The sequence below is a fragment of the Panicum virgatum genome, chromosome 2K, assembly GCF_016808335.1.
Source record: "Panicum virgatum strain AP13 chromosome 2K, P.virgatum_v5, whole genome shotgun sequence".
Taxonomy (NCBI): Eukaryota; Viridiplantae; Streptophyta; class Magnoliopsida; order Poales; family Poaceae; genus Panicum; species Panicum virgatum.
Genome location: NC_053137.1, coordinates 57,176,873 through 57,193,654, shown reverse-complemented (window position 1 = coordinate 57,193,654; position 16,782 = coordinate 57,176,873). Strand labels below are relative to the sequence as shown.

The window sequence follows — 16,782 nt, the reverse complement described above, 5'->3', positions numbered from 1 at the left end:
CTTCACTGACGTGTGGGGTATCCCTTGAATGGCTCCATATGTTTGTGACATAAATTCTTGAAGCAACTAAGGGAGCATACTTATTAATAATGACTTGAAAATAAAAATATTAATTTAACATTCGTGCTTAGCAGATTGTTATTACACTCTTCTTTCTATTGCTGCGTTCCAAACATCAAGTCATTTAAAATTTCTTTATTTTTCATTTCTCTATTTTTTCTACCACATCTCATTTCTGTTTCTGAATTTTTTTCTTCTTTCCTCTATTTCCCAATCAAGCGTTTAGTATTACTACCGGCGGCGATAGTGAGCATCACATATCACCGCCGGAGCGGTCCATATATATACTAGATGTTTCTGAATTATTTATTTTTGGGCGATATGGTTGTTCCTTCTTCATTTACTATAATAAACTTTTTTCAAGTGCATATATATGTGTAATTTAATATATTATTGAATTAAAATCTAAGTAGGTTTTTAAACTTACGTGCGTCTATACTAGTCATGCCAAAAGGTTTGACGAAAGAGTGTGGAGTCTCATTTTTCGATTTTCCACCCAACAAGCTTGTTTTTTTTCACCAAAAATTTTACATACCCACACCCCATACCCACAATATACTTTCCATTATTCCTTGCAAAACCATGCACTGATCGCCCCTGCTCGCGAAGCACCCGGCCGCCGCCGATGGCGACGCCCAGGAGCCAACCAGCACGGACGGCCCTTCCGGCCGATCACCTACATGCCTTGCCGCTCGTGCCCCTGGCATCGTTACCAGGCCGGCTTCGAATAGAAACTAGAACTGCCGCCACTACTGTACAGATCGCCGCTGCCATTACCGGCTCCGATTCCGGCCATCCCGAGGACCCTCGCCGTCGGTGAGCCCCTCAAACGAAACTCCCTCGATCTCCTCCATCTTTTCCCCCTCTCATTGTTTGTCCCTGTTCACCAGAGCGCCGGCGAGCAGGCAGGCCAGAAACCACCGCCGAACATGGCTGGAGGTCTTGCCCTTTTGCGATTAGGCGGCCCATGTACAAGATATTTAATCGCTTCTTTATTGTGTCTTGTATGCCGATCAACCTACCTTGCAGGCCAAGTGAGGAGGAACAACAAGGCTTCACAGGTTTGTTCCTTTGTTTGTCGATCAAGTTCTTGGTATGTTCCTTGGCTGATGCTGATCGCAGCAGGAGATTTGGTTATACACGGCCATGCCAGATGATACAACGCTGAAACTGCTAAAGGCAACTAGGCAAGGTGATGTTCTCCATCCTATGGTTCATAAATTCCTTTTTCATGTATGCGAAGCCGCTGAGATAGATCCCCGTCCAAATATTTCATTGCTGATCCTCGCACGTATACCCTACTATGATTTTATTGCAGAATAAACTCACTGGGACAATGAACAAGAACAGACATATAGGGACGTACATAAAGATAGGGCTAAATAAAACAACATTTTCATTATATCTTTTGGATTTTTTTTCTGGTTCAAGATAGTTATAAATATTAATCAGATTCAAGCTAGGAGTAACCCTTCATTTTAGGCGTGCTTTATTCCTTGGTTAAAATCCTCTTGCTTATCCTCTTCCTTTTATATGTTTTCATTTTCATTTAATCATCTGAAATTTTGTAGTGTCGACGTGTGCTTCTAACCACACAGATCGAACAATCAGTAAGACCATTCTCCTGAACATATATAGTGGTATTTCCCTACAGTTTTAGGTTAGAGGTGATGGTGCAATTGGTTATTTGTATTGTTATTAGAACAATTGAATTGCTAAAAAATTTTATTCTTGTAGGAAGGATGTGCAGGAATTATTTCTTTCAAATAATATAGAACAATTTACTTTTATAATTTTTCAAATATGTCATTGGCATGATGTGTAATAATCGGCAAATGATGAAAAAGGTCAGATGTTTATCCATTTTCTAAAAAAGGAAGGTCAGAGCATTGTGAATAGCTTGATAATTTATTTCATATATTTTAAGTATATATTTTTCCAGTGTTCACTATCAATTTTGTGATGGTCCTCTTACATCAGATTTGTGTGATAAATTGAATCTATCTTGAATTGAATTACACATATAAGATACAACATCCACATCTTGATATCTTTAAGCAATGTTGTAGGAGACCTGTGGGCATCACCGGCACTAAAAGATGATTTTAGTAGTGTATTTATATTCACTAGTAGGGTGGCCGCACGTATTTTAGAAAAACAAAAAAAAAGAATTATGTTACAAAAAATATGTATTCACAGCCACATCTACCATTAGCTTGTGGATATAATATTTAGTACATTGTTCGATACAAATTTACCCAAAATAAATTTTTTGAGATATATAGATCATATGGACATGACCATACATACATGCAAGAATTATATAGGAGGGTAAAGGTAAGAATAAAATATTTGCATTGGTCATATCTTGATTGTAGCACACTTTTTTTTTCCAGAAAATCCACATATGTATGCCACATCTAACATAGATATTATAAAATTTTAATGATGCAGAATCTTCATACCATGTCGCCAGAATTTAATTTCCAACTCATATCCCATTTATGATGGACTCCGGTGTCACTGCAAACGATTAAAGTTTCATTAAGTAAAAAAACCAATTAGATTGGCCCTTTGAATTTATAATGTAATAGTGATAATCAACATCATCTACACTAAAAAAGGAAACATCATATGAGATACCTTCATTTTGGAGACCGTAGAATATCTCTGAAACAATATTTTTGGTTCTTCTGCCTGTGGGATCAAGATCTTTGTTAGGTTTAGCTAGCATCCATGTAGTTGAACGGGAAACACCTCTTGATAAGGCAACTTATAGCTATCCATGAGAGAAAACAGGCTCTGGAAGATAGATCCCAACATTTGGTATAGTTTGACCCTGAGCTTTATTTATAGTCATTGCAAAACTGAGTCTTATTGGAAATTGTTTCCTCTTGAACTTGAAAGGTAGTGAAATATCCTCTGATGGAGACAAGGGAATCCTTGGTATAAAAACTCGATTTCTAGCATGCTGTCCATTTATAATTTCATAATTAATTGCATTGTCCTCAAAAGCCTTCACTATAAATCGAGTTCCATTACACAGTCCATGATGAGGATCCGGATTTCGTAGGAGTATGACAGGACAGTTCTTCTTAATTTTAAGCTCATGCGGAGGAATACCATTTGGAGTAATTGAGTTCAGAAAATCAAGAGGATAGTTATTAGTTGAGTCATCATCTACATAATCATGACTATAGTAAACCTTTTCTTATCCAGGAAACTTTACAATCATCATCGCGTTGAGGCTATCGACATACTCATTTCTTGTTGACAAGATAGCACGCTCGCGCCTGCAACTGATGGAGGTGCGGTTCTTAGCTAGATCAGGAAACACATGATAGATGAGAGTATCAATAGACCGATCATCATTATACTCAAGCAAAATGTCATCTGGCAGATCTACATAATCATTTGGGAAGGTTTTTTCTGTTCCATCACCAATTCTTAATAGAAGCTGCGAGAACCATACATCATTCTGGGACCTCATGTTCTGCTTCAACCGTATTATCTTGATATCATCCCATATATAGGATTCAAGCAAGGCAGCATCACAGATTTGTGCTCTAGTACCTCTAGGAACAACAGGCAGAACTTGTCTGAAATCCCCTCCAAACACTATAACTTTGCCCCCAAATGGTAGATCAGTTCTTGTAATATCCCGTAACGACCTGTCAAGTGTCTCCGCAACCTACCTTCGTGTCATTACAACCTCATCCCATATAATTAAAGACGTCTCACGTAACAATGCAGTTGTACCACATTGCTTGGTAAAGTTGCAAACAGAATTATCTTGAAGCTTTATGGGAATTTTGAACCTCGAATGAGCCGTACGACCACCAGGCATGATGGATGCTGCAATTCCGGATGTAGTAGTAGCTACTGCGATGCGATCCGTGGATCGAACTCTGGCCAAAAGAGCCCTGTAAAGATATGTCTTCCCGGTCCCACCAGGACCATCCACAAAAAATACTTTCCCTTTACTTTTGATGACATGATAAAAATTTCTTTAAAACCTTCCATTTGCTCATTATTGAGAGACTCGGCTAATTTAATATCTTCATCAGATACGACAATTTTCCTCTCCTCAGTTAGTTCCCTATAATAATCTCTATTTGTCTCACCTGCTCGGCCAAAATTTTAATTATCAGTAAAAGTATACAATAAATAATAATAATAGCAACACATCATCACAAATAAAGTTGGGGAAATATATTACCAAACTGATGCATATGTGGCAGGCCGTAATTTCTAATGTCTTTAGCCATCAAGGAGAGAATATCCGCGATGTCCCTAAGGACAAATTGTTCAACACTTGAGAATTTCCCTTCGGAGCATCTGTTTTCAATAGAGATATAAATGTATGTTACTATATTACCAGCTTTAAAATAAAATGAATATAATCTATAATATATTAACCAACAATTAATATTATAGATGACATACCCTCATATTTCCGTTTTGTATATTTCCGTCTAGTTCTCAGAAAGTGTACTGTAGGTGTTACCTCCAACAATATACTCTTGTCCTCCCAGCCGGTCTCACCACCGGGATATAGGATAGGGTACACTAACGGATCATAAAAACCATGGAATGCCCGTATAAATTGTGGTCCCCTAGAATTTAGAAAAAACATAATACTCTGTTTAAATTTATTTATTTTTCATCAGAGCCATCCTGCCAGATAGCCGCAACCTGGTCCATAGCAGGTGCATTATATCTTCTCTGATCAATAGAAATACTGGTGTTCAATTCAATCTTCAACTCGTCCAAATTTTCCATTTGACCCACAGTCCTGAAGACATGAACATACAGATTGTTCTCAAGTATTCGAAGAATAGCCCTAATCAATTTTGAATCAAGATGGGGTGATCTTTTGATTCTTTGTGATAGGGTCTCATCAGTGTCATAGAATTACAACTGCATATGGCAGGGGCCTTCTTTCTCCGGTCTTAGTTGGTTCAATCTGTGGTAAATCTGTCCATGCACTTTGAAAGTATATATATATATATCAGTACCTACACAAATTCGTAAATCAGCAAGGACGATTATTTATTATATATTATAATCTATAAAACAAATAGGAAAATGCGTGAAATGCTCACCAGCTGCAGTAGCGACTCTATGGTCCACATTAGCTCCAAAGCTTGTGAATGAGTGAAAGTGCATCTCACCCCCTAGTGTGTTTTGGTGGATTGATTGACATCACGATTAAAGGACTAACTATCTTGTTGAGTATATGAGCAGGAATTGATTATCATAATTATAATCTATGTGATGAAATGAATCAAGATTCAAGACATATGCTCATATAACAAGATGAATGACATGTTCTAGTATGAGAATATTAACAATCAACAGCTATCATGGAAATTGGGATATGTATCAACGATAAAGAATTTATTCATATATCCAAATGAAGCTTGTTGATGTAAGTGGAATTCAAAATGACAAGCCAAGGTATTATGAATGAGACAAAGGTCTATGCTTAGGCATAGTCTCACAATTGGAGAAACTTGTCATAAGGAATGTATGAGATAGTTGATGATCAAGCAAGCATGAAAGAAATGATGTTCATTGTAATGGCAAAATCAATGTGAGATCAAGAGGGCTCTTGAGGATAAATGGATGGGATCGAATTGCGTGTTTCTAGAGGCTATGTAAGCAAAGGCTTGGCATGAGCAAAGAAACCGATAATGATCAAGTCCAAGAATTCTAAGAGACATGGAGAATTTCATATTGACAAGTGTCATTCATTAGAGAAGAAAAATTGCTTGTGAATCAAAATGGATTTCATTGTAAGTTAAATGTGATACAAACCTACATGAAGCTATATATGATGCAAGAATGAAGAGTTGGAATTCGGGAATGGGTTTCTAGGTAATAAGCTTGGAGAAGGGCAATTGTGGTTGTGCCGAGAAACCAATGCTATGGTGACAAAACGTTCTTTGAGTTCAACTTGAAGAATCTTGGTCATGTGTGGTGTTCATGTTGGCAAGTATCAATCTTTCTGGAATCTTATTGTGAAGACGGTGACTTGAACTAGAAGTGGATTTCATTCAAGGATAAAGGTTCAAAGTCACTAGCTCAAGAAAGATGTGCTCAAAGTAAAGAAGCCAAATTGGATACACACCTCAGATTGTGATTGATCAACACACGGCATAGGATGAAAAAGAGAAGCTCAAGATGTTGAAATATAATTTATCTTTGATCTTGAGTTTAGGTATGCCGTACTAACAAGAGGGATGCATCACAATGGTCCTTGGCTTAGTCTCAGTGCTCAAGTAACCCATGTGAGTTGAGAGAGACACAAAAGCCTCACGTACGCATTTTAACATTGCTGCCAGGGCAAATCCGGAAGTTGGAATCCGGAAGTTCCAGATTTGGCACACATGGCACTAACGGCTAGTTGGTTTGAAAACCCGGAAGTTCCGGGTTGTAGAATCCGGAAGTTCCGGGTTCTAACTTTCACATAACGGCTAGTTTTGTTGGGACCGGCTATTTATACCCCTTAGCCCCCTCCTTGGTGGGCTGCTGTTCCAGGCTCTATTCTGTTCATTGCTGGTTGTCCCAAGAAGCTGGGTAGCCATAGTTGAGCTCTCCCCAACCTCTCTTTGTGAGATTGTGTGATTAGTATATATCCTTGAGTTGGGTTGAGAGAGTGAATGCTTAAGAGCACTAGAGAGTACAGCAAACATTGAGCACTTGAGATTAGCCATGATTTGTGTGATTCGCATTTGTTACTCTTGGAGGTGAAGCCTCCTAGACGGCTAGGCGTCGTCGGTTAGCTCCCAAGGATTGTGGTGAGCAGCGGCAAGTTTGTTGCAGCACCGATCTTGTGCCACGAGGGCGCATGGTCATATAGTGGAAGGAGAAAATAGCTTGACCTTGGGGTCGATATAAGCTTCCTCAACGAAGACTAGGATTCACACGTGGGTGCACGAGGTGAATCTGAACTTCGGTAAAATAAATCCTTGTGTTCATTGCATTTACATTTGTTTTGTGGATTTGAGGAGCTCTCCATTAGACACTTGTGTCTAGGAGATATTGTTGTTTCGTATGTGCAGGATCTGTGTGAACCTGTTCAAGGAACTTCTCTGAGTAGACTCTACAGTTGGGGTTTGAATTTACATTCATTTATTAGCACTACTCTTATTGTGTTCACTCTGTTCTGAGTGAACTCGGAAGTTCTGGATTGACAAACCCGGAAGTTCCGAGTTCACCTACTGTCTAGCCCAAATCCGGAAGTTCTGGATTTGAAACCGGGAAGTTTCGTGTTTGGCAGACAGTGAATTTAATCCGCTGCATCTGAGTGAAAATTTGTAGGTGCGTCTATTCACCCCCCTCTAGGCGACATCACGGTCCTTTCAATGAGAAATGAGAATTGAAGTATCGTATATTTTTTCTGAAATACAAGGCATCTCTATCGGTCTGACTTGTAAATAGGCGACACAGATCAGGCAGAATTGGTGTGCTCACTATATTAACTTTTCCTTGCCTGCAACAAAAATTGAGCCCCTCGTTTGGTAACCTTATAGCACCGCAATACTCGCATATTGGTATTTTCCTCAACACAAGATGTCCAGCAGTCATATCTTTGTATACTCTTTCATAAGGATCATTATCCAAGATAACCACTTCCGATTCCCTGAATGAAACGATCTTGACGTCTATGTCAATTACAAAGTATATATTTAGATTCCACATATGCACATTATAATTTTAAATCATCAAATTGATACAGAACCATACCATTAGCATGATAGACTCTTGCTTCGTCATCTGCGAAATCATCAAGATCAGGACAACAATCTGGTGCTCTGCAGTCCAAATCCTCCTCTGCATCACCAAAATAATTAATTTTCGTGCTCAACCTTCATATAATATAATTTACATGAAATGAGTATATTTAATATTCTACTCATAAATGTGTTGCACGTTAAAAAATAAATACTAAAAAGAACCTTCTTGCGCGGCCAACATCTCCTCATCGGGTTCCCAAATACCGGCGTCATAGTCTGGTTTCCCAACGTTTACACCTGGTGGCATGAACAAAACAAAACGTTGGCCCACACTATATTTTAATTATTTCTTATTGGTAAAGAAACAATATAATAATTATATAATGGCACAAAAGAAAACACGAGCACTATACCAGTGCTTACAAATGTGTACTACAATATAATAATTATATTACAATTGAAACATACAGACCTTTTTTGTTACTATTGTATCTTTCCCTCCGTTTGATATTCCTTTCAGCTCTTTTCTCACTTGACATTGTTGCAAACCTAATCTGCTCCATGTGGCTTTTCCTTTTTTTTTCTTGCACTTAGAGGTGAGACAGTAGCACCGTCATCGGTCAAAAACAATAAATTAAATGGCGTTGGACGCAAGAAATAACAAGCTATCATTACCTGTGTTATCGGTGTTTCCTTGGAGCATAGCAGGATTGGTACTGGTGCAAGAAGTTCTTATATATGAATTGTTGCGAGCAAGCCAATCTGATGAATCATTGGCAATAGAAGAATTTTGTAGGACATCTGCACACCAACGGCATATAGTATTCCTGCTGGATGTTGATTACTGAGCACGTGTTCTTGCTCACTTGCAGCACACCCATAGTCTGACTGAAAACTGTAGTTCCATCCACATGCAACAGTGCCGAAGATGGAGTGCATGACAGTCCTATCACCATCAAAAAGCATTAATCAACATTTCACCAACCAAATTACAAAAAAAATATGACTAACCTGCACTCCCAGAAATGTGGAACACTGCCGATGGAGGTGTATCCATCAAACAAGGAACTTCATGAACATGTAACACTCCTGACTGGGGTGTATCTGTCATCGCTGCCGTCAACATCTCCCATAGTTTAAGCATCACACAATATTTTTGGGCATTTAAATTTCAAGATTAATTTAACAACATGTAGCTGACCTAATGATCGTTTCTCCTCTTGTCGTTGATGATAGTTTTCTCTTTTCTTTGCATTAAGTTCAGCTTTCTTCTCTGGCGGCATATTCGCATAATGTTCTCTTGCTTTTTGCCGCTTAACAGCAGTGAGATCAGCATCTAACAAACAGAGCTGGACAATTATAGGTTTGGACAATTATGGACATGGACAAGTAGTCGTACAATACTCACCGCCTTCCAATTCTCTTGACATTTTATTAGAACCGGTTTTTCGCTTCTGTGTGTTGGTTATATCCCCAAGAGGAACACGATGCTCGTCGTCGCCGCGGCGCACCATCCAGGTAGAATGAGTTCGTCGGCGTGGTCGCCGACGTGGAACAACGTCCGTCCTATAGCATGCTCGACCGGTAATGGCGAAAGAAACACGTAGGCATGCTGCATGAAAAAACATGAAGCTAGGGTTTACGACATGCATTCACCTAGGACAAGTATGGCTTACCTCTGGACGTCGGGATCCGTGGGCGAGGTGCCCCACGCGCCCGACGTTCGGCGCGGCAATCCGCGCCGGCTCGGCGGTGGTCGGGACGCCGCGCAACCGGAGGACACGGCGCTCTGCGCGGTCCTATAGATCGCCCAGGGAGAGGGAGATCGGCGCTCCGCGCGGGATTTGAACTCCGTGCGCTCCGTGCGGGGGATCGCCGCGCCGGCTCGGCGGCGGTCGAGACGCCGCGCAACCGTGCGCTCCATGCGGGGGATCGCCGCTCCGGCTCGGCGGCGGTCGGGACGCGACGCTCCGCGCGGGCCTCGAGATCGTCCAGGGAGGGAGGTCGGCGTTCCGCGCGGGCTTGCAACTCCGTGCGCTCTGTGGGGGGAAGGTCGGCGATTCGCGATGCGGGGTTGGAGATCGCGCCCACGGAGGATGCGGCGCTACACGCGGGATTGGAAATCATCCAGCGTGGGTGGCCCCGCGATCCCCGTGGGGAAAACCGGCGTGACCAGCGCGGGGCTCCGCGAGCCGGGTGAAAAACCGGTGTGACGAGGGGTCCTGCGTTGCGATCCCCGAGGGGAAAACAGGCGTGACCAGCGTGGCGGCTCCACAAGCCGGATGAAAAACCGGTGTGACGAGGGGAGGGTAAAACCGTGGCGTGAGTACAATCGCGGTGGAAAAAAACGGAGGGGGACGGGCACGCAGTCGCAGTTGAACTGGCGGAGGGATTGTATGCCAGGTTCCCTGTCAAACAATTTGTGCTTACATGTGGGCCTCAAAGAGGGGGTATGTAAGGTGGGTATGGGGGCTAATTTTGGTGATGAATGTTTCAATTGTCATATATCCTTATAGTATAGATAGATTTATTAAATATACTAGTAAAATGTACGTGCGACACGCACGTAATATACTATTGAACACAAATTCTATACTTATTCAATCAACATGAATGACAATATCGCATAATTTCTCTGGTCATATTATTGAATCAAAGTTTAACTCGATGCATAAGTTCACTTCAAGCCGATGAAACAATCATGCTTGCTTTTGAAATAAGCTAAGTAGAGCAAAGACGCGGCAAGTATGTGCCAAAGATCCTATTCGGTGGATCTGGATATTTTTTGTTATTAATTAATATCTTATAGCAATGGTTGAGCTCAGCGTGCAACGCCTTATATTTTGTTGATATGATAATAATTATGATTCCAATTTAATCTCTTATCTATACTCTTGAAAGGCCGGCAATTGAATCAAATCTGTTTTAAAAGTTATATCCTATTATCATGTCATATCACCACATTGAACTTGACCAACATTATATTTTTCATAATACAAGAACTAAAATCCGATATTTTGGCTCTCAATGGTTCCATCATATGCAAAATAACTCCCCCAAAAAACTGTAACATTCATCAACTTCCTTTTATCCTAGTGAGTAGTGATTTATCTAGAACTGGAATATGTTAAAAGAGTATTTTAAAAAATTGATATCTGAGGGAAAAAGCAGAGACAATACAAGTAAATGGTATTGGTTCAATAGATAGATGGTAAATAATTGATATGCAGGACTACCTAACATACACATTGGCACTGCATCTAAGAAGATGATCCTAAATATCAATCGGGTAAATTAAAGAGTGGTTCCTCTCCAGCGCTGGAGAGGATTTCACGGGCCACGTGCTCCTCGGACGGCTCTCCTGTTGTAGAGGCGAGGGGCTTTCCTTTCTTTGGAAAAGACTTGGACTTGTAGCGTGGGGCCTCTCAGCTCGTGTTACACGCTGCTCAGATGGGACCTGCAGGATTCGTCACTCGTCTGGTCAAAATGGTCGTACAACCTACGGAGTAGTAGAGCTCTAAAGAACAGGTGAACTGGTGTCAATTGTTGTGGTTCATAGACCAAGAACGATGGGCTGGACCCGTAGGGAATAGGGAGAGCTAGCGCAGCACACCTATTGTTTTCTGCATGTGCCGGCCTTCTACTAACTACTCCCTTCATCCTAAAAAAATCCCTCTAGGATTCAAATTTTGTCTTAAAACATAAGTCGTCTTACCATATTTAAAAGTAGATGTGCATCTAAGAATCGATTAGTACCAAATATAGGTAATAAATTAGATAAATATGGTTATTTTATCTTCTTGTTAATTTGTCATGAAATTTCTAGAATGACTTATTTTTTTGGAATGGAGGGAGTAGGTTCGCCAAATGGTGGGCCTAAGCTGAATATAGCCCCACATATAGCGATAAGATTGCCGATGAGCCATGTATTTAAGTATAAAAAGAGCGGAGAGGCTGGTGGGTAAGGTCATGATTCCCACGCTAGGAAATTGAGTGTCATCCTCGATCCTCCTTGCAGCATAGCGGGGCTAAAGCCCAGCTGGTGAAAGCCCGTAGTTGGGAACCAACAGCGCGGGAGTTCGACTCCCAGCTTGCACCAAAAAAATTCTCTCGCCTATCCCATATCCAAAGCATAGTAGGTGTCCGGCCTTTCTCACAGGAGACGGACCACTATGTATGAGTGAGGCAGGGGTTCGAGAGTTTTCTTGACCTGTATGAGAAGGTCTTCTTCTAATACAGTGTCGTGGGGACGGTCTTCCCCCGCAGGTCGAATTTTTTTGGTTCTCCTTGTAGCATCTTAGAACACCAGGCAATATATTTTCACCACATCATATACCACTAGGTAATCCTTTCAGAAAAAGCACTAAGTAAAAGTCTACTCATATAATACTGTAGTTATAGATGTGGACCAAATCATTAAAATCTAGCCCACTTTATTCTCATAAGTATTCTAGGAACTTTTGCATCAGATGGTTGTAAAAAAACAACAGACCACTTCTTTTCTCTCCTATCTTCTCTTTTCTCAAACACATCACAAATCTGAAGTTATAATTTTTACAGCCCGTCTATCTCAGTCCTCACCTTATAATATTTGCTCATACCGGAGTGTCCAGTCCGGTCAAAACTGTGCCTTGCCGGCATGGCACCTCACCTGTTTGCGCATGTGCTCTGCTGCGCTATGATGCTCTGCTCCGTAGCGCATGCACCCTAGCCCTCGCTCTCTCCGCAGATGTTAAGACCGTCTCTTGGGGCAATTTTGTGAGGCTATATCATCCTATCGTGGCTGGGAGCGTTCGTACTACCTGTCTTTGTCCTACTCCTACTGCAAGCACCAAGATAAGTCCTCCCTCTTCCTTATCTATCCCCTACTTCAGCATCCTGTCCGTCTTGCCGCAGCAGTCGAAAACCATAACAATATTTCTTATTTGTTTTTTCTCTCTCTCTCTCTTTTCATCTAGTTCCTTCACTTCCCCAGCTTAGAACGTGTACATAAGATAGTTTCATAAATTTATCAATTTCACCATACTTATGTTGAAATAGATATTGCTAATAGAAAATTGTTTTTTACTGCCAATAGAAAATCGTTGATGGGGCGCGCAAAGCGCGCGTTACGTTCTACTAGTAAGCTGCCCGTGCTAACGCCACGGACAAATTGCATACTTACAAAATAAGCACGGGTTCTAAATTTCCCATCATCACCAACCACAAGTCCATAACTGGAGTTTTTACAAGCATAATCAAACCAGGAGAGTACATCATTTACACAGTTTAATTTCATAGTATCGTTTGGATCCTTAATATCCTAGGATAGGACAGCAGAGAACCTAAGCCCTCTCACAGATTTGTTTCCTTGAACAGAGTCACCAGATATGCTTCCAGAGCTGCCTGTAGGGTAAGCACTGAATGACGCTGAAAACAGCTCTAAAAATGCAAATAAGTCTGCAAAATTACAACAGGAGGTTGAGAACAGAGAACAAAGCCAACTAAAGAACTGATTTGCAGACAAAGCCATTTGAAACCCAAAGTTGGCTGTTCTAAATGAAACTTTCAGTAATTAGCACTCAGTTTAATATTCCGACATCACAATGCATTGCAGAGACTCAAAGCTGATTTACTCAAGACCAGTTTAATATTTTGGAATGTAGTTTTGGATCCAGTTGCTGAATACATGCTGGACAAGACCAGCTATAGAACCAAAAGGCAAACATAGGATGCACAAGGAACAAACAAAAGCATATGGATCTACACTACCACAGGACATTTTAGCTTACCTGTATCACTGATCTTTCTAATGGCCATGTTCATGGCATCAGCCACATAGATGTTACCCCTGTCATCCACTGTAAATCCCTTTGGATGGTTCATCCTTGCCTCTCGAACCTTCCCATCAACATGACCAGGAAATCCTTCTGGGGAACCAGCAACAAGCTTGGGCCTGCTATCTACAATGTTCAGCCCAAATTTAGGAGATGAGATAAATCTTGTGTGGCTCAAAATCATCTGCTGGTAAATGAAACACGGACTAACATTTCAATGACTTAGAAAAAATGTGATAGAAAAGATACAGATAGCAGGTGATAAGTATTGCAGGTGACAGAAAAAATGTGACAGAAAAGATACAGATATCAGGTGAAAAGATACAGAAAAAATGCCGAGAGGAGTAAGGGGAATGACATTGTCATAATAGATAGGGGTCAATAATGTCAAGAATATAAGGGCAGTATTGAGTAATCTCTGACTATTACACATACATATAAGGGCATAAAGGAAAAGTGTGTAACATGTGCACTTCAACATTGGACACTTACCTTTGCAAGTTTTTGCTTGGGATGGAGAGCTGACCAACATAAATGTACTTCCAGTCTTAACAGATAATATCTAGGAACATACCCAAGCCGCATGGATTTATCAATGCAATCCCTACAAAATCAATGCAGAGATTCCACCACCGTTCTTATCTTCCAAATAATATCTGCAAAATGACCATAAGAGGAGCAGATGGTCAGATACACAGATTTTGTGCATAGATGCTACTTCTAGTGTCACACGCTTATTAATGCAAAAGGCAAACAAATACCTAGCATCGTTTAATCAGTTTCTGAAACAAACTACTTCTCTGGACATGAACACCAAAAATGTATATGCATTACCAGGACTTAACTGCATCAATCAGATCCAATTATCTGGCCGTAGAGCTGGTTCTTGAGTCCAAATTATAAAGAAAGCATTGAGGATTACCAGAATTTGCCCCCGAGTAACTCCATGCATCACTTGATTCCATCTTGAATGTCAAAGGCCTGGCTCTATCTCTTCGTCCAGTAACCTGCGAGAGGGGTTAAAGCTCCAGAAATATGAGTAAATGTGCAGTGCTGAAACCATGTATCTCCAGAAAACAAAGCACATTGTTTGTTTGTCACTGTCAAATGTAGAGCCAAGATACAAAACAACACTGGAAAAAATTTAGAATTTAGATGCTTGATGCGCTAACAAATTGAGCATAAACAAACTAATTCATCCCAACAATCTAATTTGAGCCACCCATATGTAAAAGATAACTAAATTTAAAAAGCTTTCTAGCATGACTTTGGCATTTGAGTCTGAATATTGCGTGTGGTTTTGAACATACAGTCATATATATCTAGTCTTCCATATAAACTGAAGTGAATTAAACATGGATTCTATATACTTCTAAGACTGAACTCGACTCAGGGTTCCATGTATGTATGTTCTCCATGTAGTACAGCACTTGCTTTGAATCCAAAGTTCAGTCTTACGTTTGTATCAATACTTGAATCATTACTTGAAAATAAATTAATATGATTTGTCTGATTCCCACATGTTTATGAAGAATAGAACCTGATAGGGATCACCTTCAGTCAAATTCGTTAAAATTAGCCTAATACTTAAATCGTTAAGGTAGCCTAATACTTAACTAACACACGTCCACAAACCTATACAAACTCCGATCACTTTATATGCTATGTTCTCACCCTCTCTATCAAAATCAATCCATAGCACCAGCCTCTGGCACCTCCTAGCTTCTTCTTCCAAAGTATGTTTTATAGCCTGCTTGTCCTACATTTTGAAGGAACAAATTCATGCATAGAATTCAAGTTTAAATAAACCAAAATGTTACACTAACGTCATGGCATGCCACGGTTGATATCTATGAAGAAAATAATCTCAATACGTGCACAACATGTAAGTCACGGATCCTATACCAAGAAACAGAATAGTAGATTCATGCTTCATTTATCAAGCCAATCTCAACAGAAAGAATACGTGAATCAACTGGAGAGCCTAATTCTAATGCAATTGCGAGATCACCATTTCAGTTCAACTAGAAATGCCCTAAACGTTGAAACTGTTTATTGCAGCAGAGTTCAGTCTTGTTAGGTGAGCAGGGCAAATCTGGAGATATATTTCAGTGAGTTCAGTCTTATTAGGTGAGCAGGGCAAATCTGCCTAGCTCCCCGCTTGAAGGGACCATTGTCTGATCATCCATCATGAACTTGATGCTAGACACATACTTGAGCCAAACAGGAAAAACACCAAGAAGAACAGACATCGATTGAATGTCACAACGGTTCTAATTCAAAAAAATGTCAAATCATAGGACCAAGAAAGTATCCAAAAGAAAGAATCATCCATCAAGTTCCAACCAATTTACTTGGAGCCGGTGAGTATGCTGCCGCCCAATCAGCAACCAGATTATTCAACCAATGAATGTACTTGTTGTCTTGTTGAGCTATATACCGGTACTACTACATTATCCAGGCTGGGAGCATCCGCTCGGCGCTTTCCACCACCGCCGCTCATGCCTACCACCGCGCGGCGCCACCCACCCTCCGGCGCCTGTCTTTCCAATTCCATCGTCATCCATCTCCATCTTGAGCTGCAGCGCTGGCTCCAGTTCGGGCACGGCGAAGCTGCTCGGCCACGCGGACAGCTCAACGGGCACCCATCCCCGGACGTGGGGCTCATCCCGCCGTGCACCCCGCCCCGCAGCGCGGTCCGCCAAACCCACCGTTGCCGTGTCCGTTCTACCTTCCGCGTCCACTGGGCGGGATTCCGCGGGGCAGGGGCTCCCCGGCTTGGCGGCCGAGTATGAAATGTCGGCCGTCGGGATCGAGGTAGCTGCTGTCGATCCCCCGCAGCCACCGCGCCTCCTCCAATTGAGGATGCGGCCACCATCGTATCTGCTTCGCTGCAGGAGATGGGAGCAGCGGAAGGTAGTGCGGCGGACGGATCACCACATCACGGGTAGGGAGGGAAGGGGAGGGGAGGAAGAGTACGATAGAGAAGGGAGGGAGGAAACAGACGACGCACGATTGACGGGAGTCGACCAGCGGGTACGTCCGTGTGGGTAAGAAACGAAAAATAATTTGTTTTTGGCAGAAACGTTTCCAACATGTGATTTTTATGGATCTCCGACCTCTCCCACCTCCCTCAGCCCCTACTCCGTCAATATTTAAATAGC

At 41.4% G+C, this 16,782-nt stretch overlaps 1 protein-coding gene across 2 annotated transcripts; it reads right to left on the bottom strand.

Moving 5' to 3' along the window:
* Nucleotides 1–12,962: 12,962 nt before the first annotated feature.
* On the bottom strand, nt 12,963–16,638 carry LOC120688721. Of its 2 annotated transcripts, none has more exons than XM_039971114.1 (4): nt 14,541–16,638; nt 14,111–14,274; nt 13,574–13,744; nt 12,963–13,241 (listed from the first exon to the last, which is right to left on the bottom strand). In XM_039971114.1, the coding sequence occupies exons 2-4, from the start codon at nt 14,148–14,150 to the stop codon at nt 13,105–13,107; spliced, it is 348 nt and encodes a 115-aa protein (XP_039827048.1). In that variant the 5' UTR covers nt 14,151–14,274; nt 14,541–16,638; the 3' UTR covers nt 12,963–13,104. The 2 variants fall into 2 exon arrangements, with proteins under 2 accessions (XP_039827048.1, XP_039827042.1); XM_039971108.1 differs by having other exon boundaries at nt 14,453–14,660.
* Nucleotides 16,639–16,782: the final 144 nt, after the last annotated feature.